The 26,710-nt window shown below is 42.2% G+C and overlaps 1 protein-coding gene across 6 annotated transcripts in view; it reads left to right on the top strand.

Annotated features, from left to right (window-relative positions):
- SLC36A1 (solute carrier family 36 member 1) overlaps positions 1-26,710 on the top strand; it is a 67,370-nt gene that overhangs the window by 15,601 nt on the left and 25,059 nt on the right. For 2 of the 6 annotated variants that reach the window (XR_003207066.2, XM_025867198.2), the window contains exons 3-8: positions 14,842-14,989; positions 21,532-21,622; positions 22,490-22,578; positions 23,034-23,129; positions 25,373-25,457; positions 25,865-26,083. Coding sequence is in view for 5 of the 6 variants with exons in the window: in XM_025867198.2 (XP_025722983.1) it covers positions 14,842-14,989; positions 21,532-21,622; positions 22,490-22,578; positions 23,034-23,129; positions 25,373-25,457; positions 25,865-26,083 (728 nt within the window). In the remaining variant the exon portion in view is untranslated. The other 4 variants (XM_025867199.2, XM_073890709.1, XM_025867200.2 and 1 more) reach the window with 4 other exon arrangements.

Raw genomic sequence — 26,710 nt, 5'->3', positions numbered from 1 at the left:
CCCACATCCTCGCCAATAGTTGTTTCTTGTGTTTTTGATTTTGGCCTTTCTGACCAGTGTGAGGTAATATCTCACTGTGGTTTTGATTTGCATTTCCCTGATGGTGAGTGATGTTGAGCATATTTTCATGTGTACGTGGGCCATCTGTATGTCTTCTTTGGGGATTTGTCTGTTCATGTTTTCTGCCCATTTTTAAATTGGATTTTTAAAATGGTGTTGAGCTGATAAGTTCTTTATATATTTCAGATACTAACCCCTTATTGAACATATCATTCACAAATATCTTCTCCCATTCAGTAGGTCATCTTTTAGTTTTGTTGACTGTTTCCCTTGCTGTGCAGAAGTTTTTTATTTTGATGTAGTCCCAACAGTTTATTTTTGCTTTTATTTCTCTCACATCAGGAGACATAACTGGAAAAATATTGCTACAGCCAATGTCAGAAATGACTGTCTGTGCTCTCTTTTAGGATTTTTACGGTTTCGGGTGTCACATTTAGGTCTTTAATCCGGTTTGAGTTTATGTTTGTGTAAGAAAGTGGTCCAGTTTCATTCTTTTACATGTAGCTGTCCAGTTTTCCCAGCACCATTTGTTGAAGAGACTATCTTTTCCCCATTGGATATTCTTGTCTCCTTTGTCATAGATTAGTTGACCGTATAATCTTGGGTATATTTCTGGGCTCTTTATTCTGTTCCATTGAATTAGGTGTCGAATTTTGTGCCAGTACCAAGTGTCTTAATTACTACAGCTTTATAGTACATCTTGAAAACTGGGACTGTGATACCTCCAGTTTTGTTCTTCCATTTTAAGATTATTCTGGCTATTTGAGGTCTTTTGTGATTCCATTCAAATCTTAGGATTTTAGGATTTTTTGTTCTAGTTCTGTGAAAAATACTGTTGGTATTTTTATAGGGACAAATAATAATATTTGTTCTCCCAACCCATGAGCATGGAATGGTTTTCTGTTTCTTGGTGTCGTCTTTAATATCTTTCACCAATGTTTTATAGTTTTCAGAGTACAGGTCTTTCACCTCCTTGGTTAAGTTTATTCCTAGGTATTTTATTCTTTTTAGTGCTATTGTAAATGGGATCATTTTCTTAATTTCTCTTTTTGCTACTTATTATTAGTGTATAGATATACAACAGATTTCTGTATATTGATTCTGTGTCCTGTGACCTTACTGAATTCATTTATCAGTTCTAGTAGTTTTTTGGTGGAGTCTTTAGGGTTTTCTCTATATAGTATCATGCACACTGACCTCCTTTTAATTTTTCAAATAGGCTAGGCACATTCCCTCCTGGGGCCTTAGCACATGCTATTCCCTCTGCCCAGAATGCTCTTCTCAAAGAGATGCACAGGGCTTGTTTCCTCACCTACTTTACGACTTTGTTTAGATACCACCTCTCAGGGGTATCTTCCCTGACTGTTTAAAGAGACTGCAATCCCTCCTCTCTGCCCCCAGACTCCCTCTCCAACTTTCCTGATTTTTCTCCATAACAGATACACCTGCTGACACGGTATGTATATTACTTATTTATTTGTGTTGTCTGTCTCCACTCACTCAAATGTAAGCTTCACAAGGGCAGGGATTTTTGTCTACTTTGTTCACTGTTCTATTCCCACTGCCCGGCATATAGATAATAGATATTTATTAATGAAAAATAACAGATTTCCTTATCCTTATCTTCTTAATCTTCCATTTGATTCTTCATTTTTGTCATTACATTTTTAACTTCCAAGAGCTGTTTTTTCCCTCAGAATATTTTTTAAAAGCAACATTTTTGCTGTTGTTCTTATGTCATGATTGCAACATCTTATCTTTCTTAGGGTATTTGTTTGTGCATTTGTTTTTTGCACCGTCTCCTCCAAAGTGCTTCATGGGTTTGCGCATTTGATTATTATATCTTAGAGACTTTCCTTGGCTGTCTGATAATCTCTTTAACATTTTAAGATTAACCTTAAGGGGTACAATTTATTTACAATCAAGTTAACATAGTTAATTGTCCAGGTAATGGCTTTTGACATGTGTATAAACCCACATACCCAGCATCCCAATCAATATATAGAATATTAGCATCACTCCAGAAAGCTCCCTGTGTCTCTTTGCAGCCAATCCTCACCTGACATCCCAAGCAACCATTGTTCAACTTTCTGTCACTGGACTCGGTTTTGCTCATTCTATAAATTTATAGAAATTGAATCATACAGTGTACGGTTTTTTGGTCTGGCTTCTTCCATTTAGCATAATGAGATTCATCCACATTTTTGCATATATCAATGGTTCCTTTCTGCTCTATATGCTATGGTTTGTTTATCAATTCACCTATTGGTAAACATGTGGGTTGTTACTAATTTAGCTTTATTGAGCTGTCTGCTGTGAAAATACAAGTCTGTGTGGACAACAGCCTGGATGAAGGTGAGGCAAGCCAAGAAGCCTAGGTCACAAAATTTAAGGAGGCACTCACTCTTGGGTTCATATAAGTGCCAACCCTGCACTTGTACAACCCTGAAAGTGAGTGCCTCCTTAAATTTCCCACTTGAAGCATTTTGCTTGCCTCACCCTCATCCAGGCCCTGGTGTGGACAAACATCTTGACTTTTCCTGGGTAAATACCTAGGAGTGGAATTGCTGGATCACAGGAGAGTTATGTGTTTAACTTCATAAAAAAAGAAAACTGTTAGTTTCCCAAAGGGGTTGCATCATTGTACACTCCCACCAGCAGTTGATGAGACTTCCAGTTGCTTTACATCCTCACCAACAAGTGTATTTCCAGTCTTTTCTGTTCTGTTGCCACAGACCAATTGCTTCTCATAAATATGGCTCATCCCTGTGATTCTTGTCATTCTCATCTTCTTGGCTTTCCTAATCCAAACCAGATTCAGGAGAGCTTTTGCTGAACTGTTTCCATGTGCATTGTTGTAAACAAAAGAAATACAGCTGTGCAGCTCTCAGTGAGCTCTTCATCTTCAGGAAGAGTGTTTTTGCTGGACCGTTGCTGACATCTGCCCCCACTGGGTCCCTTTACTTCTCTTTGAGTTTCTTTTCCATTCTCTTTCATAGCTTCTATCTGATCTCAGCTGCTTTTGTTAGCCCTTACACGTATTTTGGTACCTGTGGATTCTATCTTCTACCTTTGCCGAAAATAGAGTTTTCAAAGTTTTCCTTTTTGCTTTTGCGTAGTTTTCTAAGAGTAAAAGAGTCAAAGTGCTCATTTATGTATCCATATTGAATAGGAAATCTTTATTTGTATTTCTGAGTAAACTGTGGAAGCAGAGGTGGAGATTTGTATAGTTGGAAGAAGATAAAATTGTGTTAATTTCTAATTAGGACTGCATAAGGTGATAAGGTTGATAGAATCTAAACAGTATCTGAAAATGATGCAACCTTTTTTCAAGGGTGTGGTGGCCAGGTATAGGAAAGAATCCTTTTTTTTTTTTTAAGATTTTATTTATTTGACAGAGAGAGACACAGCGAGAGAGGGAACACAAGCAGGGGGAGTGGGAGAGGGAGAAGCAGGCTCCCCACTGAGCAGGGAGCCCGACGCGGGGCTCGATCCCAGGACTCTGGGAATCATGACCTGAGCCAAAGCCAGGCGCTTAACGACTGAGCCACCCAGGCGCCCCGAAAGAATCCTTATTATAGTGAATGCACCCCAGGAGCAAATTGGGGAAGGCAAATTCCCACTTGCATCAGTAATTTCAACAGGGAGTTCTGTGGTTCTCATAAGATTTGGCTTTCTTTACTAAGACATTGGAAAGAGCCATAGAACCAATGAGATTCAAGGCCTGGATGTGACATGGGCTCAGAAGCATTCCAAGCACAGTTCCTGGCACTGAGCAATGAACTGGTGGGTTCTTCCAGGGATGGGATGAGCTCACTGCCCTTCCAACTTTAAACTGAGCATGAACCTGCGTTCTTTTCTCTTTCCTTGGTGAAATGAACCAACTGGGGTATATTTTTAAAAACATATGCATAGGTTATAGAACATACAAAGGTTTTAAATGTATGAATGTAAAGTAATGTATGTTTACAAAATAATTTAGACTGTATGGACAGTGAAGAATAAAAGTCTTAAGCAAAACAGTAAGTACTGTTATTCATGATTCTAGATTTTAACACCACAAATCTCTGTATGTCTATATACAAACATTTCTATGAATACATAATACAGGGTATGGAGAGTAATACTCATATGCTGGTAACTGTAATTCTTTGAAGAAGAGAGTGAATTTGGGAGAAGGGAATTTTTCACTATTTATATACTTATACATTGTCTAACATTTCTAATACTAAGAATATATTCATGTATTATATAATTTTTACTATCTTAACAGCTTTATGGAGGTATAATTGACATACAATAAACTAACACATATTTAAAAATTTTTATTTATTTATTTAAACTGCATGTATTGAATGTGTATAATTTGATAACTTAAAATCTATATTCACTTGTGAAACCATCACCACAATCAAGGTAGTGAAAATATTTGTCACCTGGAAAGTTTCCTTATGATCTTTCATAATCTCTCCTCTCCTGACCTCCCCACCCACTCCCAGGAAACCACTGATATGTTTTCTGTCACCGAAGATTATTTAACATCTAGAATATGAAATTAAATGGAATATGTTTTCTGACTTCTTTTACTCAGCATAATTATTTTAAGATTTATCCCTTTTGTAGCTGTATCAGTAGTTTATTCTTTTTTGGGTGTAAGTCATTACATCATTTTTATTTATTTATTTTTTAGTTACATAATTTTTAAAGGGAAAATTCATGGAGAAGGAAGCAAGAGAAGGCTAGATAACACATACGCCTCAAACATACTGAAATGTTGCCATCCATTTTAAAGTGTTACTTAAATTTTTAAATGTATTAAAAAGATAATGTTGCCTTACCTCACACAGCCCCATTTCCAGGAGCAACCACAAAAGAGTTTATGCAAGCTTCAAAAAACCTGACTAGGTGATTTTTTAAAAGATGTATTTTTTTAAATTATAAAAGCAACATATGCTCCCCGCGACGTGTTAAGGAAAACACCACGTGTGTAGACAGGAGCCCAGGGCTCGAGGGACGCAGCTAAAGGGATTCGCCGGCCGCGCTCAGTTGTCCCAGGTCCCCGGTCCCCGGAGCACGGCCCTGCCTTGCAGTGGCAGCAACAGGCCGCCAGGTGGTGCTGTGGCGCCGGGCTCCGGAGCTTGGTGACAGGAGGGGAGAAGCCGCGCGCGCGGGGACACGTGACCCGGGTCTCTGGCTGGGGCTCCGGGATCACGTGACGGGGCCCGGAAGCCGCGGGCCCCGGCAGCTAAGGGGGATGGCTGGGGCTCCGCGCTGAGGCGAGGACCGGTGGGCTGCGCTGACGCGGGAGCCAGAGCCGGAGCCGAGCCCGAGCCGGAGCTCGAGCGGTGAGTCCTCGCGCTGCCTGGCCGGGGCTGGCGGCGAGTCACCGCCTCAGGCAGGACTCACGTCGCCCTTCTGTGGGGCGCAGCGGATGCTCCGGGGCAGGCACTGACCGGCTCGGGGTGCGGGTCCGAGTCTCCTCGGCTTCCCCGCCTACGCCGCGGTAAGATGCGGGCACGCCTCCGGGGATGAGGCGAACTGGAGGCGCTGTCTCCCTTGACCTCTCCTTGCCGTTTGACAGGTGGGGAAACTGAGGTACCGAAATGGGAAAGGTCACCCAGACGACCAGCCAGGGCTTCTTCCACGCTTCCCAAAGGGGCCCAGTCGTCTCGGGCAAGTCACCCGCCCTCTGTGGGAGCCCTGCTGGGGACTTGCGAATAGTGGGGTCTTTGGGTCATAGAACACCAGAACTGGGACCCTTCCCGGGAAATCATCTGGTGCAACCCCCTTCTAGGACAGTTGGGGAAATCGAGGCTCGGGGCTTGCCTAAGGTCACCCCGTGAGTTGGTGGCAGCCCTGCGACTAGAATCCAAGCCTCCCCGAGCTCCAGCAGCTGTTTGCCTTTCCACCACACTGCCTCCTGCGGACAGCTTGACATGGGAAAAGGCACCCTTTTCCTGTGCTCTCCTCTTCTGGCGCTCCCTTTTTTAGCTCTGCATTCTCCATCTCCCGGATTGGCTTGGCTCTGGGTGTGGTCCCCTGTTCCAATGTTCACGATTTTTTCTGCAGCCTCATCACTCTGTGGGTTTTGCTTCTAACGTCCTGCTCTTTTGTGTAAATGGTGCTGAAATATGAAATAAGAACTGGATTATGCCCCTGGGAGGCTAGGTGGCTCCCAGCAGGAGTTGTGGAGAGCCCTGGCATTGACCTGAAGAGTGTAAAGCCCTGGGCTTTAGTTTTTCTGTAGCTTGCTTGTCTCATTTGGGGAATATTGGTTATTTGGAGGCAGTCGTTTGAGGCTTGCTGAAATGAGATAGCGGCGCGGCGTAATGGAAAGAACCGAGATTGGGGAATTGGGAAATTTTGTTCTAACTCTGACACTTGCTTTGCAGCCTTGGGTGACTCCCATCCTCGAGTGGGTTTGGGTTTCCCAGCCTGTGCAGTGATGGAGTTGAATCCCTCAGGACCTCTTCTGCTCTGACATTCTGTGCCTCTAGCTCCGTTTGTCTTCTAATCTGAGCGGGTTGCCCCCTGTGTACATTAGTCGCCTTTCGACAAGGGTTAATCCAGTTGTCCAGGAAGCAGGCTCCCTACTTCACTTATTTCTGGGTTACCATGAAATCCCCTCCGTCTTCTTATCACTGTATTAAGTCCAATCTAAATGCTGACAGCTGAAAATGATTTTGACTGTCTTTAATTACTTTAACCACGATCAAGGCCCTCTTTGACTCTTGTTGAGAGCCTAGTCTACAGTAATTAACTTGTACATTTAGAGTATGTTTTCTTTAAAGATGTTTTTGTGGAGGAAGTAAAGGGGACACAAAAGACGGTCTTTTGCTCTGAGTTTGAGACTGTGGGGTGGAGGCCGTATGAAGAAGAGGCTGCTATTTTGCCGGTATTAAGTCTCTCTTCCTTTGTTTTCTGATTGTGCCATTTATAATGGCCTGCTGTTGAGTCCTTATTTTCCCTTTAAACCACATAGCTGTTCATTCAGCCCCATCTCTCTGGCAGCTTGAAGTTGCTCAGAGCTGTCTTTGTCTATTTTAAAGGCAGATTCCGTTTCTTCTGCAGTATTCCTAAGACTACAACTAGGACCAATGGATGCAAGTGACAAAGGGAAGTGGTTTCTGGGTGAGCGTAAGAACTTTCGAAGAATAAGAGCTCTTGCATGTTGCAGCACAGAGCATGGAGGTCCCTGTCACTGGAGATAATTGTCACTGGACAATTACATTTGGGAATGTTATAGGTTATGTTAATTGTGTTGGGTAGAGCTTTGGACTAAGATAAAGTTTGAGGTTTTCTTCCAACTCGGGGTTCTTGTGAAATTCTAGGACTGGACTTGTTAGCATGTAGAATGTAAAGTAGAGTGGGTGTCCACTTTTGTGACTGCTTTATTTTTTCCCCTTGCCTCAGACAACTACTTTCTCTTGTGTTAAGTACTCTTGTTTTTGTTTTTTTGTTTAATCCCTCCTCCCTCCCCAGGGAGTGTCTCAATTCTTTAAATGCTTGCTATCTCTTCCAAGGTCAGATGCCGAAGAGTCATTGTGCTGTTAATGATACATTTCTTCTTAACACCCTGACCTGAAAGCAAGGCCCTAGAACTGGGCTGAGTGAATGGACTTTGGCTTCTACTTTGGCTGGCCTGGCTCTGATAACCCCTTCCAGAAGTGTGTGACTAACTGACTACTAACATCTGGGCTAGCTTTTCTCTTTGTTCCACAGAGGAAACTCACAGTGAGTCTTTTTACCTCAACCCAAACCTTGGAGGAATCCTGAGCTTCCCTCCTTCAGCCAGGCCTTACTGGGTCTAAGCACACAAAGCTAGCTCTGTTTTATGGGTGTGGGGTCCCATGGATGAGACATTGTAAATGTGCCAAAATAGAAACCTCATGATGTTGGATTTGGTGCCATCTCTTCTTTTATCTCCCAAACATTTCTCTTGGAAGCCTTGACACCCAGGGCCGGTTCTCAGTGACCCTCTGTAGTACGAAATACTCCTCTGTGCTTCCCTATTCCGTTAAGTCAGGAATCTATCAGTTCCTGGGATGCTCATGGCACATACACCACCATTTCCAAGTTGAGGACCTGGCTCAGTTCTCCAGAGTGATGAAATGGAGAAGAACTGCAGAATTGCACGTTTGCCTAGTGAACTTTCTGACTTCCTGCTCTTGAACTTCTCTATAGTGATAGGTGTTTAGTATTGTGTGTAAGAAGTGAGCGTATTTGTCTTGTCAGCCCCTCCTGTGCAGAGCCTGCTGAGGTCAGCAGCTGCTTTGCGGCTGCCCTCTCACCGGACGCTTTTAGGGAAGAGTCAAATTATGGAATATACTTCTGTGGTAGGTTAAATGGATTTTTATCTGATGCCCTTTAAAAACAAATCATGTGGAAGTTAGAAATTTTCACTTTCCTCCTTGTAGACCACACATAGCAACACAATCTGTGTCCTTGTTCATGACTTTGGAATTCCAGCAATAGAGAAGAGAAAAATGCATCTAGAGAATTTGCTCTTTCTCTGGGTTCCAAAGTCTAACCCATTGTAATTGTTTCAGAATAATGGGTGGCACTTGCAGTCTGCAAATATCACCAATCCATGAACTCTGGTAGGAGATGAGGCCTGGGGTATACCTATCATAATAAGATCATATGTATTTTTCTAGTGCCTATAAATCCACCTGTAATCAAGATCATTTAGGAAGATGGTTAAAAATAAAAATGCTCAGGCTGAATCACATTGGGCCGAGAAATCTGTTTGGTTTTTTAAAGCAGTTTTATTGAGATATAATTCACATGACATGGCCTACAGTTCAACCATTTAAAGTGTACAATTGAGTGGCTTTTAGTATACTCACAGAGATGTGCAACTATCACCACAATCAATTTTAGAACCTTTCCACCACCCCAAAAGAAACTATTCCTTGGGTGTCCCCCGCTAATTCCTCTTAACGCCATACCCCAAGCCCTAGGCAACTATTACTCTGTTTTCTGTTCTAGACTTTTATATGAACAAAATCATACAATATATGGTGCTCTGTGACTGTTTTCCGATTAGAATAATATTTTCAAGGTTCACCCATGTGGTCACATGTATCTATATTTAATATCTTTTTATTGGTAAATAATATATCAATATACCACGTTTCATTTATCGATCCATTCATCAGGTTTGTTTCCACATTTTGGCTCCTAGGAATAATGCTGCTTTGAACATTTGTGTACCAAGTTTTTCTGTGGACATACATTTTCATTTTAGGATATACCTAGGAGTAGAATTGCTGGATCATATGGTAACTATGTTTTGAGGAACTGCAAGACTGTTGTCCAAAGTGGCTGCACCATTTTACATTCCCACCAACTGTGTTAGGGGGTTCTCATTTCTCCACAACTTCACCAATATTTATTATCATCTGTCTTTGATTTTAGCCATCTTGGTGGGTATGAAGTGGTTTTTGATCTGCATTTACCTGATGACCAGTGATATTGAGTATCTTTTCATGTGATTGTTGGCCATTTTCACATCTTTGGCAATATGACTATCCAGATGCTTTGCCTATTTTTTAATTGGATTGACTTTTTATTATTGAGTTGTAATATTTCGTTATATTTTCTGGATATAAGGCTCTTATCAGAAATATGATTTGCAGAAATTTTCTCCCATTGTGTGGGTTGTTTTTCACTTTCTTGATGGTGTCCTTTGAGGCACAAACATTTGTAATTTTGATAATGTCTAATTTACCTATTTTTTTCTTTTTTCTTTTTTTTGCTTGTGCTTTTGTTGTCATATGTAAGAAACCATTGCCTAATCTGAGGTTGTGAAGATTTACGCTTATGTTTCCTTCTAAGAGTTTTATGGTTTAACTCCTGTGTTTAGGTCTTTGATCTGTTTTGAGTTAATTTTTGCCTGTGGTGTGAGGTAGAGGTCCAACTTTATTCTTTGAATGTGAATATCCAGTAGTCCCAACATGATTTGGTGAAAAGATGATTCTTTCCCCGTTGAATTATCTTGGCACCCTTGTCAAAAATCAATTGATCATAGATGTGTTTATTTCTGGACTCTCAATTGTATTCTGTTGATCTATATGTCTATCTTTATGCCAGTACCATATTGTCTTGATTACTGTAGCTTTGTACTAAGTTTTGAAATTGGGAAGTCCTCCAACTTTGTTCTTCTTTTCCAAAATTGTTTTGGCTAATCTGAGCCTCTTGAATTTCCACATGAATTTTAGAATCAGCTTGTCAGTTTCTGCAAAAAGGCAACTGGGATTTTGAATGGCATTCAACTGAAACTGTAGGTCAGTTTGGGGAATATTGCCATCTTAACAACATTGAATCTTCTAATCTGTGAACATTGGGATGTTTTTTCAATTTTTTAAGCCTTTAATTTCTTTCAACAATATTTTGTAGTTTTCATGTACAAGTCTTACACATGCTTGGCTTAAATTTACTCCTAAGAATTTTATTCTTTTTGATGCTATTGTAAACAGAACTGTTTTCTCAATTTAATTTTCTGATTGTTCATCGCAAGTGCATAGAAACGCAGCTGGTCTTTGTATACTGACCTTGTGTCTTACAATTCTGCTGAATTTACTAATTCTCCTAGTTTTAGTGGATACTTTTTTATATTTACAAGTCACCCTTAAAAGTATTGTTTAGTTTTTGGTGATGAAGCTAAATAACACTTTAGTAATTTAGTACTTTAGTGCTGCCTTTCCCTCCCTCCATTCCTTTTTCCTCCCCTGACCTTCCCATATGCCCCCAAAGAGAGCTATAAATATATATATAAGAGGATTCTCTTTCCCTTGTTGGAATAGAAACCAATCAGTAAACTCTTAGATGGTTATTTTGAGAACATTTTATGTATTTTCAAAAGTGAGTAAATGTGAGGCTGATAGGTGGATGAAAGATGCTCAGTTTTTATTTTGCTGGAAATTAAAGAAATGTAAAATAAAACAAGTACAAGGATCCACCCATCTGTTTAAAAGAACAAAAATTAAAATGATAAAAGCCAACATTGGCAGAGTTATGAAGAGACAGTCATGTCCATATATTGCTAGTGACACTATAGGTTAGTTCAACCATTTGTATGTCAGGAACCATAAAAATGAACTTACCTAGTTCTATGCCAAAGATATGTCTCAAAAATTAAAAACTATTTGTATGAGTTCTTACTAGCTGTGATATAAGAGATTAAAAAAAGAAAGCATAAGCCTCAAATCCAACAATTGGGAGCTAGTGAAGCAAATTATTATATCAGTATAATGATAGACCATTATATTGCAACTAAACATCATTGGTGTCTGTACTCTACAGATTCAAGGAAGAGTAGATATGAAATAAGTGGGAAAAACCTTAAAATAATGAGAATATTGATAACAAAAAATAGGTTATGTAAGAAAAAAAGAAAATTTGTTAAGGTTATACAAATAGCTGATAGATACTTCAGTGCAATTGTGGTTGAATGTATACTTGAAGAAAAAAATATTTTTCCACCAAACATGTAGACATTTCTTACTTTGTAGTGGTTCACCCTTTTGGGTCTAAATATCTAACGAAAATTTTGACTTTGTGTTGATGGGCCACACAATATATAAACTCTCTTCTTTGTCCTCAAGAACCTGAAGGACAAGCTTGTCCTGAATTTTCACATATCATGCCCCTCATGTTAACAATTAGCAGGTGCTATTAAAATCTCCCATAGGGCAGGAATCATAATTGCACAAGAGATTTGGAAACCAGGTTTCATCAAAGGGAGCCCAGGGTAGGGTGGCATGGCCTTGGAGGCCAACACTCAGTGGGGACAGCTAGAGAGCAAGAGAAGGCAGCCTTGGGTGCAGAAAGAGCCACAGAAGGAACTCCAGGAGGGACTGCACCCACCCTCTATAGTGCTTGGATCCCTACTTCACAGCTCTGAGAAAGGTCTTCTGCTGGGACTTTCCTAGGGATGGGGAACACGTTGTCTCCCAGAGCCATCGGTTCCATTGGACAACTTCTTTTGATAAAGATTTTTCCTAATGTCTAGCGAAAGACCTGCCTCTCTCTACTTTCCACCTACTGATCCTATTTCTGACTCATCTTTGCCATCCCACAGGACAAGTCTTATCCATAGGACAGCTTTTAAAAGCAGTTTTTATACCTGCCAAGTTGCCAGTTCTCCAGTTTGAACCTTCTCAGTGCCTCTAGTCACCCCTCCTCAGGCTGGTGCTGAGCCCCGGCTACACCACAGTTTATTATCCCCTTAATAGTATACTGCCTGGAACAGAATACAATGCAGAACAAAACAAACGGTGCTGTCATTCTACCTGTGGTTCTCATCCTCGTGCAACCTAGAATTAGCTGATTTGGCATCTGTTATTAAATCATTGACTTCTGTCGAGCTTCATCAGCTAAAACTCATAAGTACTGTTATTTTTTTCTTTTCAACATGCATACAGTTGCCAAGCCACATTTGCTGGATCCTGCAGTTGTTTCTCAGACCGTGGATCTATAGATTTTAGCTTCTATTTGAGCAGTTTCTTAGCAATATTCTGCTGGGGGTAACTTCAGTTTTTATATACAACGTAAAGAAGCCTCTTTACAGTATTTGAAATAAATTGAGTGTCTGGGCCAAGTGAGCAACGGAGTGGTTTCTTCGTTGTTGGGGAGGGGTAGGGGAATTTGTCAGTCCCTGCATCCTGTCCCTTCTCCCTCAGTAATATGCAGGATTTACCTGGAAGGCTCTATTCCTCAGACACTTTGGTATGTTGGAAAAGACTAGAAATTAGCTGTTGTTTGCGTAGATGATTACATTAGTTGATTCCTGGAATATTAGCACTAGAGAGATGCTGAGAGGTTTTTCGGTTTATTGCCCCTTACCCCTTGCTGCACATTTGGGGTAAATAGAATTGTTCCCTGTTACTAAGGAAACTGGCAATAGAGTCAGCCTTGGAACCCAGGCCTTCTGACATACATAGACACTGACCTATTAGCTTTGCTTGGATAGCAGCTTTCAACTGTTCATATTAAGATACTTTATAGATATTTTCCCCCTAGCGCTCTTATGAGTTTAATTCCCCCAGAGCTAGATGACTTCTTTGAATCCTTACGGCATGCGAGTAAATGATGCTCTCTTAGATATTTAGCAAAGTCATTCTGGTAGTGAAGCTGGGCAGCATCCTCTCTGGGACTTCCAGAGCCTTTACTGGCTTTCTGCCAGGCACTTTCCCTGTGGGATTATGTGGGTCCACTCTTCATTACGGTTGGTGGGGGGAAATGAGATACCCTGGATCACTTAGGGACCAGAGTAGGGCCAGTTTCCAAAGAGTCCCCTGGGACTTGACCCATGGGAACCTTCAGCACAGAGCTATCCTCTGGCAGCTAGTGTTGGGGGTTGGGCAGGATTGTGATGACCCACAGGGATCCTGTCTCCTCACCAGGTATTGAGACAGCGCAGCAGATTCATGGTGGGCTTCAGCTGCATGCTGGGGGAGAGCCTGCTTATAGGCAGGCAGTTGTGCCCATCTGCTAAGTGTCAGAAGGATTTTTATTTGTAATTTTTAAGGCACATGTACTTTTCTTTCCTCACTTGATTGCAGATTCTTGGAGGGTAGGAAGTTGACTCTCGTTATAATATTCCCTCATTGCAAGTGGCAGTGCCTTTAGTAGATGTTTCCAGGTTCAGGCAGGGCAGCAGGATCTATGTTTACTGCTTTGCTGCTACCTGCCTGTAGCAGAGCAAGTTCCTTCATCGTTTTGGGGGTTGATTCTTCATTTGTAAAATGATCAGTTTGGAGTGACCTCTGAAGGCTCTTTTAGTAATAGTGTCTAGGGTTCTGGGGGCTTACAGAACTCCCAAAATGTATCCTTATCGTGTGGCTCAGAGAAGTTGTTCTTCTCTTTTCTGTAGTAACATTACTGAGAAAGTCCACCCTGGAGACAATACCCTCACTATCCTTCCCCAGCACACAACAGAAAGGGTTTCTTCTTTCATCATCTTTACAAAGTTGGCAAATCCATAAAAATGAAAAAGAGTCTGGAGGGGAAGGATTGAAATGAGGGCCAGTGGTCAGCCCTGTCATGCTCCTGCTCTTCCTCTGAGCTGCTTGCAATTCTGGCTTATTGCAAGATAAGGGTCCTGGGGTCAGGGGAGGAGGGTCACTGGTGACCTCCAAAGAGAACAGGATGGGCCAGAGGTCATGGTGTAGAGAGAGAGAGGAAGTCATCTGTTGGCTCTGGAACCTGGTGGGGAATCTGAGCAGAATTGGATGATTTGGAGGGGATTTTTTGAATGCAACAAGGTCCTTTTTCTAATGCATGCAGGAGAAAAATAAGATGTGAGGACTAGTCAGGTTCTCATCCTCTGAGATCTTGACTCCTGGGGAAGATGGACATAGATACAATATAACTGTTGTTCAGTGTTCAAAGAAATCAGCTCAAAGGAGGGGATAGGTACTCCCAACCAAAGGAACAGGGAAGGCTTCCCGGAAGCACCTGTCTACATCTTCCCCCACCCATCCCACGCAGTGCCTCACCTTTGCTCTGTCCAGGTGTGTGATGGTAAATTTAGAAATGTATGAGTGGGGCATTGAGAAGGTTGGGAGACAGAAGCCAAGTGAGCTCAGCCCGCCCATGTGTACTTTGCACTTTTCCCATTTCCCTTGGTATCAGCCACTGTCACTGTATTTAATTCATAGTGCAGTGGTCACTGAGCTGCTGTGACAATGGCTGCTTCTGCCCCAGAGCCCACCACAGGCTTGGAGCTAAAGGCCCCAGCTGCTGGAGGTCTTAGCAGTGACCCTGTCCCCCCAGCTACCATGTCCACGCAGAGACTTCGGAATGAGGACTACCACGACTACAGCTCCACAGATGTGAGCCCAGAGGAGAGCCCATCCGAAGGCCTAAACAACTTCTCGTCCCAAGGCTCCTACCAGCGGTTTGGGGAAAATAACAGCACAACGTAAGTAGCTATTTCTTCTTCCCTCCTGGGTGTGACTCATGTTTTTACATTCTGTATTAGTAACATAGTCTCCCTTAGAGGTATTTTTGCTCCCCTATTTTATCAATTCCCCGTTTTACAGATGGAAGGAAGATATAAAGAGATTGGGTGAGCAACAGCTCTGAGATTTGAGTTCCTTGCTGGCCACTGTCCCTCCCATATATTCTTTGCTCCTTTCAGCTGTGTTGGTCCTGGAAGGCTGGTGCTGAACATAAGAGAAACTTCTAGAGAGAACATTCTCTTAATTCAGGACCATGGGTCATCTGTGCTAGAACCTCAAATACTTCTAGGCTCAGTTGGAAGCTTCATTTGCAGTCTCGCCTAGACTTCTGTCCCCATCACCAAACAGCCAGTTCATTTGGCTGAAGAAGTGGTAAGAGGGAAGAAGGAATAATTTCTCCTGCACTTAAAAAATTCAAGGTTGAGGGGCGCCTGGGTGGCTCAGTCGGTTAAGCATCAGACTTTTTTTTTTTTTTAAGATTTTATTTATTTATTTGAGAGAGAGAATGAGAGAGCACAAGAGGGAAGAGGGTCAGAGGGAGAAGCAGACTCCCCGCTGAGCAGGGAGCCCAACATGGGACTCGATCCTGGGACTCCAGGGTCATGACCCGAGCCCAAGGCAGTCGCTCAACCGACTGAGCCACCCAGGCGCCCAAGCATCAGACTCTTGATTTTGGCTCCAGGTCATGATCTCAGGGTTGTGAGATCGAGCCTCAAGATTCTCTCTTTCCCTCTCCCTCTGCCCCTCCCCTCCCCACTCTCTCTCTTTCTTCCCTCCCCCCTCAAAAAAATTTGAGGTTGCAAAGAAGAGGTCTGCCTAGCATTCCCTGTGGAGGGGTAAGTCTTATCTCTAGAAACTGAATCACATTCATGACTCATCTGGTTGGAGTTTGGCCCTCTCTGGGCCTTAGTTTCCCCAAATGTAAGAGAAAATTGAGGACCCCACTGTGAAGCTGTGCTGACTGCTAATCACCCACTTGAATTAGAAGATTCAGAGGAGGGTTTTCTACCCCATTGATTTCTCTGACTCAATCCTGAATCTCAACAAACCCCTGATATTTTCTCTAGATCCCAGCATTCCATCTTTTTTGGCCTTTCTGTTTATTCTCCAAGTGTAGCTATTATCCTTTCTGCGTTCCCTTGTGGGTTGGGTGTGACTTATCGAGGGATTCTTCATGTGCTAGACTTACGCTTTCCTGTGTGACTGCCCAAGCCGACTATTGAAGCTTCTCTTGGAGGTCATTACTGGTGAAGCTCCCTCTGGCTGCAGTCTCCCTTGGAGCAGGGCATTTTCTCTTGTGAACTGGGATAGAACTAGAGGATATGGTTTGTCCACATTAGCACTAGCTGATTTCTGCTCCTAAAGATTCAGTCTCTATAGCTTATTTCTCATGTGGCATGCTTTTATAGATTCCCCCATTTGCTTGCAGTGTTGGCTGATGGGAAAGATTGCATAGAAAACAACTGGCAGCAGTGAGGACCATCTTTCCCCTGTTTTCCTAACCTGTCCACTCAGTTGGCTGTCCCCAGGCAGAAGGACCTCCAGATCAGCCAATGGCATGTGATAGCTTCCCTTCAGAGGTGAAATACTTCTGAGCTTCTGTCTTCATAGTTTCCTTCCAGTTTTTGCTCCTTCTTGTTCTCAGGCATCAGCTTGTCTGTGCAATGCTTGCCATATGGGGTCTACATTTTCATTTTTAAAGGGACCTCTCTGAAGTTCAAAACCAACCACTAGCAACTTCAGGATGGTAGTTCACAGGTTTTGTATGTATTGAAAGTAATGTATGCCTGTTAGCTATTCTTTTTTCACATTGGGTTATAACTAGTATTCAACCTAAAATTATTTCTCCTTGCTTGTTAGAAATTGAGAAAATCAGGAGATACCGTCCTTGGGCTTGTATTGGCATGTTTTCCAGGGTATGATTTGTTGTGAGGGCCCATCCTGCCCTGATGTTGTGGTATATGGAACCAGGAAAACCCATCTGTAAATGAGATTAGGTATCGCAAGTGACCTGGGGAAAGTTCTCCCTTGGATTTGGAGGGTTGGTTGAGTACTTGCCTGGGGCCTGGATCCACGTAAGCATTTATGTGTAGAAAACGTGCCAGGTGTGCTTAAGGTGTAAGCTGATTCAGGTGACTGTGTTTAGCCCTCGTGAATTTCTGATATGTCAGAGTGTTAGAGATAAGTTTTTGAGCTGGATTTCTTGTCTATTGTGCCTTGCCCCACCCTGTTATCTAGTTTGCCAAGGAGCAAAGAACGCAGAACAAAGTATGAGGAACAAAATACAAGGAATAAAGTACATGCATGCACATAAACTGGCTCTTCTAAGGGTTAGGGATTCAGTGAAAATCCCTAATCGGGGTTGCAGATAGGAAGCCCAGACACTTCCATAATGGTGTGTTTAGTGAGGTTATTTCCTAACTTGATGTTGTCAAGCTATTGACTGCTTTGACAACAGCCTCATTTTATTCTGTTGGGCAAGTTTTTCTTCTTGCCCTATTGGGTCACATTATACCAGCTGTTGATCGAGCTTTGATACTTTTTGCCCAGGCTGGCAGGCTGAGAATCCAGTTGACTGAAACTGCTTTCTCTAGGTTATCTAGGGCAGCTGTTTGCAAAGTGTGGTCCTCAGACCCTTTGGGGTTTCCAAGACCATTGCAAGAAGGCTGTGAAATTGAAATTATTTTCATAGTAATGCTAAGATGTTATTTGTCTTTTCACTGTTGACATTTACACGGATAGTTCAGCAGCAGTGGTGGGTAAAATTGCTGATACATTAGCATAAACCAGGGCAGTGCCACCAACTTATACTAGTCATTGTATTTTTTGTTGCCACACATGTGCAAAGCATAAGCCAATTTCACTTAAGCAGGTCCTTGATGAAGCAGTCAAATAACTCATTTTATTACCTAACCCTTCAGTACAGAGTTTTAAATAATCTGCGTGACCAAATGAGAAGTAGACCTGAAATACTTCTACTGCCTACCAGATATGATACTTGTCTCAAGGACAAGACCTTGAGTGATTACTGGAATTGTGAACTGAACTAGCTGCTTTTTAAATTTTTCATAGAGCACTATTTTTGCTAGGAAGAACTAACGAACTGTAGGTTATTCAGGCCTGAGTATTTGGCAGTACTGAGTAGTTCATTTCTTGAAAATGAAAGGAATGAGACCATCACCTCAAGAAAAAACAACCAGTGGTATTTGTTGTCCACAGTAAAATTTGAGCTTTCAAGCAAAACTAGAAAAAAAACTAGTATCCAACACTGAGCTTGACAGCTTCCTTCTACTTAAAGACTTCTGATGAGATCAGTGATATTAATAAATGGGATTTTTTCAGATACTGTATAATGAAATATGCCAGCATTTGGAAGATCTGCATAATTCAGGGAACTAGTATCTTCCAAATGGCCAGTGTGATACTAGAAAATTGTGCATGAGTAAAAGATCCATTTGAAGGACAAGATCACCAGTAGGTTTTAATGTGATAGGATCTTGAAAAGTTCAGACTCCACATTATAACTAACTTCTAAGAAACAACCATGTGTCGAATTTTGGTGTAGTATCAAAGGAAAATTACCACAATTGTCTGAAGAGACTATTAAAACACATTCCAACTGCATGTCTCTATGAGAACAGACTTTCTTTATGTACTTCAACCAAAACAACATATCACAACAGATTGAATGAAGAAGTAGATAATCCAGCTATCAAGCAAAACATTAAAGAGGTTTGCAGAAAAAGTAAATTAATACCATTTTTTATTTTGGAAAATAGAATTACTTTTCATTAAAAATCTGTTATTTTAAAAAATAATAACAATTTAAGGGGTACCTGGGTGGCTCAGTCGGTTAAGTGTCTGCCTTTGGCTTGGGTTGTGATCCCATAGTCCTGGGATCAAGCCCCATGTCGGACTCCCTGCTCAGCATTGAGTCTGCTGTCCCTCTACCCTTCCCCCCCTTGTGCTCTTTCACTTGCTCTCTCTCACTCTCTCAAATAAATGGATAAAAATCTTCAAAAAAATTATAACAGTTTAAAAAATCTGTTATTTATATTTACATGTAATTTGTTATTTTAAGTAATTAATATTTTTTAATTTCTCAACTTTTACTTGTAATATATATCACCAGACATAATTCATATAAGCAAAAGCTATTTGGTATCCTCAATAATTTATAAGTATATAAAGGGCTCCAAGAAAAAAAAGTGTAAAAACTACTGATTTAGAACATAAACAGAACTATAGAGATTTGCAAGGTTCCCTTCCTATATCCCCCATAGTTAAGACTTTGCAGTCTATGGAGTTTATTTTGTGATACCCTGTGGTTTTGGGTGATCCAAGCTTGGGGCCAGTGATTAAAAAGAAAAATGTTAGCCAGTTGCCTAGAATCCTGGTGTTTTAGAGCTGAAGAGATGTTGGCAAGTATGCTGTCCTATCCAGTCCCCTCATTCTACAGCTGAAACAAAGGTCCAGACAAGGGAGGGGAATTGTCATATGGAGTTAACTGGCAGAGCCAGGGCTAAAAGGGACGTGATCTCCTACAAAACCCAGCTCAGAGGCATTTTGGGGAGGCCTCTGGTAGGCAGGTGAGTTTTGCTATAGTGCTTACTTTTTGCCTGAGTGGATCAAACATTTGCTAAGATAGACATTTGTTTGGCCCATCGCCCTGCCCATAATTTATTGGTCCCTTGGCTGCTGATAATGAAGGAGTCACCCCTGTACCCTTGGTCCTTAAGCTGTTTCCCCAGGATAGTCCAGGAGAGTGCTCAGCCTTTTCTCATTTAGATTCAAAGACATTTTCTTGATCTTTCCTGAAGAGCTTTGGGACAGTAGGAAGGTCAAGAGGTTTTCTTCCTGGAGGTAGGAGAAAGGTTACCAAAAGTAAAATTCCATTTCAGAGTGTAGAGAGGTCATATTTATTATGGTCTTTATGAGTTAACACCTCTTATTTGCTTTCAGTTGCTACTGAATTGCAGATGTGAAGAAATGTATGGAAGCATCATTTAGGAGGGATTTAGGGTATTTGTGCAAAAGAATTTCCAGACAGTGCCGGAGGCCAAATCTTGAATGAGTCTGTGATTGGGGGCAAAGTGATGCTGTATTTGACCTGTTTTGTATCCTAGGGGTAACAGGATAGAAAATGCAGCAGATGAGGGTACTTCTCTGCTGTCAGTCCTTTGAGGAGTTCCCATTCTCTACAGATTGCTCACCGTCACCCCACCCAAGTGACCACAAAACTGACACACTCTTCTATGTTGGTGCCCCGAGTCTCTCTCTGGGCTTGTGTTCCCAGGCCTTTCTTCTCCATGGGCACACTGGCAAGCTCTGCCTATCCTGCTGGGCTCAGCTCAGGTCTCCCCTCTGTGAACCCTCACCTGCTTCCCCCTCCCCCTCCCTGAGCACTGTTCCTGGGCACTTCTTAAGAAGATATCTTTCTGTCTGGGTGGTTATTAATGTATCTGCCTTATTTTCATTGAGACATTATTAATTTCTAGAGACTGAGGCCCATATCTGATGCATACTTACTTCTACCATTGTATTAACACAATGTTTTACATATAACGGATAGTATTTGCTGAGTGACAAAATGAATGAGGATGCATGAAAGGCTTTATAATTACAGCTTGAGGTGGACAGTCTGTATAACAGGTGAGGGGAAAATCTGTCCTCAAAGCAGAAGGATAAATTAGGTGACATTTGAAGAGGGCTTCTCCAATCCTAGGACTCTGGCATTTGACTTTTTTAATTTTTTATTTATTTTTTAATTTTTTCAAATTTAATTTAATTTTATTATGTTATGTTAGTCACCATACATACATCATTAGTTTTTGATGTGGTGATCCATGATCCATTGTTTTTGTATAACACCCAGTGCTCCATGCAGTACGTGCCCTCCTTAATACCCATCACCGGACTTTTTTTAAACGCAAAGTACACCAGGGACTGGCTGATTGTGGTACCATATTCCTTTTGATCTGTTTACTTCGCATAACATTTTCTGTTATGGGTTCTGGGCTTCTATTTTTTATTTCCCTCATCCTTCTCTTACACCAGTGTCTGTACTTCACACTTACGCTTGTCGTCCTCTGTTGCAGTTTTGGATCTGAGTCTTTACAGTGGACAGCTCTGGTGAAACGTAGGCCAGAGCCACTAGGAAAGGATAAAGTGCCTACAGAGAGCCCTGGTGTACCTCTGGTCTAATCTCCAAGAGAGCTGGGGTTCTTGGAGATGCCACAGGGAACAGAGCTTACAGCATAGAGGCCAGGAGAGGACTCGGGGGTCAGACTGCCTGGGTTTGAATCCTGACTAAACTCTTTACTAGGTGTGTGACCTTGAGCAAGTGTCTTCCTCATCCATAAAGTAAATACATATCTCATAGGGTTGTTGTGGAAATTGAATGAGATAATGCATGAAAGCACTTAGCACAGTGCTACATGATTAATAAATGTTAGCTATGATTATTGTTAACATGCCCTTGTCTACTTTCTTTCCACTTCAGATGGTTCCAGACTTTGATCCACCTGTTAAAAGGCAACATTGGCACAGGACTCCTGGGGCTGCCTCTGGCAGTGAAAAATGCTGGCATCTTGGTAAGTGTCTGCATTGGCAGAGGGAAGAATCATGACAAATTTTAGGAGATGGTGTGTGTTTTTTTAAAATCTATCTCATTTAAAACATTTAAAAATGGAGAGCTTTTTAATTCAGCTGAAGAAAGAGCAAAATTCAGGTGTTCATTCACTTAAACATATTTATTGAGGGCCTTCTGTGTGTTAGATGTTGTTCTAGGCTCTGAATATTACTGGTGAATAAAAAGGAGATTCTTGCCCTCCTGGCGCTTACTCTGTGGTGAGGAGGATGTACTTAAAATGTCTCAGAGAGTTTCTATCAATAATATTAACTAATGAATTAGTAACAGAAGTTTGTTAGTTTTCTACCTAGTCCTTCCACACCCCACCCCTAGGAGGCCAACTCTGAGAATTTTACTTTTTCTTTTATGATTCATCCCCTATAGGCTATAATCTAAAGCCATTTGGTTTCTCTAGAGCTGGAGATAGCTCAGAGATGTGGATGGCCCTTAGCTAAGGGCCGTTTTTCCCGATCTGGCATTGCTCTAATGAGAACTTTCCCCTTCCCTCTACCCCTTCACCTGTCTCTTCTTTCCAGACCACAGGAGCCTTCTGTTTGGCTGATTTATAGCTGTTTTGGAACAGCCTTATCTTGTGTCATTCTGTTCCACGAGATTAACTCTTTCAAAGGCATGCTAAGGTTCAGATGGTGCCCTTCTCACCAAGCTGATCTCCATGATCACATTTCTCTCTGTAATGCTGTGCCAGAAGTTCTGTCACTGGAAGGTGCCTTAGTAACGTTTTGATCACTTCCAAATCCAGTCTCCATGGGCTCACTCCTAATTCTACCTGCTTGTCTCTCTCTTTCTTGTCCACAACACCTGTCTCCAGATGGGTCCCCTCAGCCTGCTGGTGATAGGCCTTGTAGCTGTGCACTGCATGGGTATCCTGGTGAAATGCGCTCACCACTTCTGCCGCAGGTGAGAGCCCTCTAAGCTGCCAAATTGTCCTTTTGGGTTCTGTTACTAGTACTGAAAGAGAGAACTTAGGCAGACCACTCTAAATTCTTTGTGCTAGCTAAAGGTGACTGCTAATTATTGCAGCACTCCCTTTCCCTGGTTATTTTTGTGTTCTTTTTCAGTTTGTTGTCATCTGTTATATTTAGTTATGTCCAGAGGACAGAGACCACATTCTACTTCCATGTGCTTTGTAGTATTTACCCCACTGAAATGATTCTACCAGGTGGCTGTTAATTATAAGAAAGTAACTGGCCTGTCGACTTAACATTTTCTGGTCCTTGAAAGCATTAGATGCAGGACTCAATGGCTTCTCCAGGGTGACAGGTGGGGAACTGGCCCCGGTCTCAGTGAGCTACCTTTGTTCTGTCACTTATTGTCAAACCCACATACTCTGCCCTTCCTCTCCCCAACCCCAGACTGAACAAGCCCTTCGTGGACTATGGGGATACAGTGATGTATGGACTGGAATCCAGCCCCAGCTCCTGGCTCCGGAACCACGCACACTGGGGAAGGTAACCAGTTTTCTCTTTTGTTGCTGCTGTGAACTCCCAGAGTGGAGGCCTTCAGACAGGGAGGAGAGATGTGGCAGGTAGTATGAGCAGTGGAAAGAGCATTGGGTCTGTGGATTTGGCTTCTAGCTCAGATCTGCCAGCAGTCATCTGGTGACGTTGGCTCTGTGACCCCTTTCTTCTCTGGTCATTGGTTTCCTCATTGGTAAACTGGCTGTTCCAGCTTTGGCAGTCTCTGACGAGTGATTGTTTTTTAATTCACTCATTTGTTAAGTAAAGATATTTAAGCACTCTCTTATAAGTGGTGCAGAACAATTCTGGGTATTGGGAGGAGGGCTCCTCCTGGGGTAAATTATGTGGTCCTGGCCCTCTAGGGGCTTGTAGTCTCTGTAAGGAGAAGGATGTGTGGGAAGCTTGAGGACAACAGATCAGGAATAGTCTATACCAGTAGAGAGAGTATCATGAGCTAGCAGTGCATCCTAGAAACTCAGACAGGGAGGAGATTTAAGGACTATTGCCTGTGCTAGATGAGAAGTGCACACGATAGGTGCTTTCAGGGAAGGACACTGGATAGGAGAAGGAAGTCTTCAAGGAAGAGATGAGCTGAGCTAGAACCAATGGTTTATTGGGGAAAGACACATTTCAGGAGATGGGGGTGTTTGGAAATTTCTCCTTATGGTAACTTTTCATATGCCTAGAGGGAAATATCTAATTTTTGTTTCCTGTTTGAGTAAATGATATGTGTATAGGTAAAGAATTGATATCATTAGGTGCAGATTCCTTTTTCTATTCTTTTTTATTTTTTTTTAAGATTTATTTATTTATTTGAGAGAGAGGTAGAAAGAGAGTGCACTTGTGTGCATGAGGGTGGGCAGAAGGAGAGAGAGGATCTCAAGCGGACTCCCCGCTGAGCACGGAGCCCGAGGTGGGGCTCCGTCTCAAGGCCCTGAGATCATGACCTGAGCCGAAATCAAGAGTCAGATGCTAACCGACTGAGCCACCTAGGCGCCCCTCTATTCTTTTTAAATTTAAAGCTACATCAAAGCTCTGTTCTCCAGGAAAACTTCTTGTGGTCATCGGGAGGCTTTTATAGTTCACACGTAGTCAGCTTCCTCCTGTGATGCAGGTTTATTTTGCGATTCTTTCAGCAGGGTCATTCTCTGTGACTGGGAGAAGCCATAGTGCCAAGGGGCCACCACTGGTTGGCTGGTTGGCTGGTGATTGAGTCTTTCTTCCTCCCTCCTTTCCATCGTTTTTCTCTTCTCTCCTATCTTCCCCTCTGTTTTCTCTCTTTATGCGCAGCTCCCACCCCTCTTTCCCCATCCCTGCTCCTTCCTTCCTTATTCCCTTACTTTCTTTCTTTAATGAAGTTAATGTGTGTTCATGGTAAAAAAAAAAAAAAATTGTTTTTGAGCAAAATGGGCATTCATAAAGTGAAAAATAAAAGTATATGCTGGTCACAGTCACATGGATATACTTCTGGAATTTTCTGTATGTATACAAACATACACATGTTCTTAACCTTTTTTTTACACAAATTGACCATACTGTGCATACTATTTCGAAATTTTTTTTTTCTATTGAAGGTCATCCTAGACGTATCTCTGTCAGCACATATGGGTGTAACATATTCTTTCTCCCTGCTGTATATTGCTCCATTTAAGAATGGTCTGTCATTTCGTCATTTTCCTTTCGATGACCCTTTAGGTTGTCACCAGCTGTTGTTGTAACAGTGCTTCCACCAGCGGTCTGTTCTGGTACACCTGTTCCTGTGTATTTATGTTGAGAGTAGGTTGGTTCTTGGATCCAAGTTATAGAAAGAGATGGTGAAGGGGTCTACTTCCTGGGCTTTATGCTGAGGGCTCCCTGTAGTTTTAGAACAAACAGTGTGAGATGGCATAGGCAGGCCGAAGGGAGGAGGACAGAGGGACTGGTCTGTGGTCCTGGTGTGTATGCTCTGCTCTGGCCATTCTGATCTTGGGATTGCCTGACCCCATGCAGCGGTCCACACAAGACATAGGAAGGGGACCTCAGTCACCACACAGGACCTTCTTCACCTTCCTCCAAAGCTCCAGACTGGTGGCACCTAGCACAATTTCTCCTCTTATCAGGGCACACTCATCCTTGTCACCTGGTGGGAAGGGTCTGTGATGACCTGGGAGAAAGCACTGTTCAAACACATATGTCCCTGGGAATCTTGCTTTTTACCCTCCTGATCTTGGTATTCTTCCCTCCGCCATCTGCAGGCACATTGTGGACTTTTTCCTGATCGTCACGCAGCTGGGATTCTGCTGTGTCTATTTTGTCTTTCTGGCTGACAACTTTAAACAGGTAGGGCCCTGGTTTTAAAAAAAAAAATAATGGCAAGAGATGAGTGGACTTTTAGTTTAGGATTCCTTCTAAGCCAGCTTTGGTCAACAAAAGAATTAAGATTTTTAACATCTTACATAGAATAGTGTCTTTTGCTTAATTTCATCTAAAGACCTAGGGTGTTGAGAAACTTCAAGATACCTTGTTTAGCCTCCTGTCATTAGGTAAGATATGATCAAACCCAGCTGTGACAGTTGGGCTACTGATGACAATTATGAAGATCTTGGAAGATTGTTCACCGGCTGTGGGCTTCTGTATGGCCTTGTTCACATACGGAGCCTTTAGTTAGGAGCCCCTTTTGGTGGGAGGTACACTGGCCTTTGCCATTTGAGAGGCCCTTTCTGTCGCATTTCTTCCCCTCAATTTAGGTGATAGAAGCAGCCAATGGGACCACCAACAACTGCCACAACAATGAGACAGTGATTCTGACGCCCACCATGGACTCACGACTCTACATGCTCAGCTTCCTGCCCTTCCTGGTGCTGCTGGTTTTTGTCAGGAACCTCCGAGCCCTGTCCATTTTCTCTCTGTTGGCCAACATCACCATGCTGGTTAGCCTGGTTATGCTCTACCAGTTCATTGTCCAGGTAAGAGCCAAGGCTCTCCCTCTGCCTATTATATAATCAAAGAAGCAAACGAAACAAGTAAGTGGAACATAAATAGGGATATGTTACTTACGTGTGGTATATTTATATTAGGGGTTCTCAACTTTGGCACTAGTGACATTTTGGGCCAGATAATTTTTTTGCCATGGGGGCGGGGGGGCTATCCTGTGCAATGTGGGATGTTTTGCAGCATCCCTGGTTTCTACCTACTAGGTGCTAGTAGCAGCCATGCCCCAAGTTATGACAACCAAAAATGTCCCCAGACATTGAAAAATGTGCTGGGGGCTGGGGGTGGTGGTATGTGTGTGTATGCAAAATCATCTCCATTGAGATCACTGCTTTAGACTTTTTTCCAATTGGATAGTTAATGCATGAATCATTGTATAATGGGAAAATAGAAGAATATTAAGGTGAAAACAAAAATCAACTTCTCTAACAATATTTAGATAAAATAATTCCTTACCACTACAGTTATATATTTATTTGTCAAAATTATAAATCCAGTTATTGTCTCCCCCCCTTACAGAGCCCATGTGGGCAGGTGTGTAGGTAGTACAAGAGAGGACATCTGTATGTTGATGGGTAGAAGACCAGGCTGAGAAAAATGTG

The sequence above is a fragment of the Callorhinus ursinus genome, unplaced genomic scaffold, assembly GCF_003265705.2.
Source record: "Callorhinus ursinus isolate GAN/ISIS: 27379988/994484 unplaced genomic scaffold, GSC_fseal_2.0 scaffold3, whole genome shotgun sequence".
Classification (NCBI taxonomy): Eukaryota; Metazoa; Chordata; class Mammalia; order Carnivora; family Otariidae; genus Callorhinus; species Callorhinus ursinus.
The sequence above is the reverse complement of the archived record's forward strand: the minus strand, read 5'-3'. Positions and strand labels throughout refer to the sequence as shown.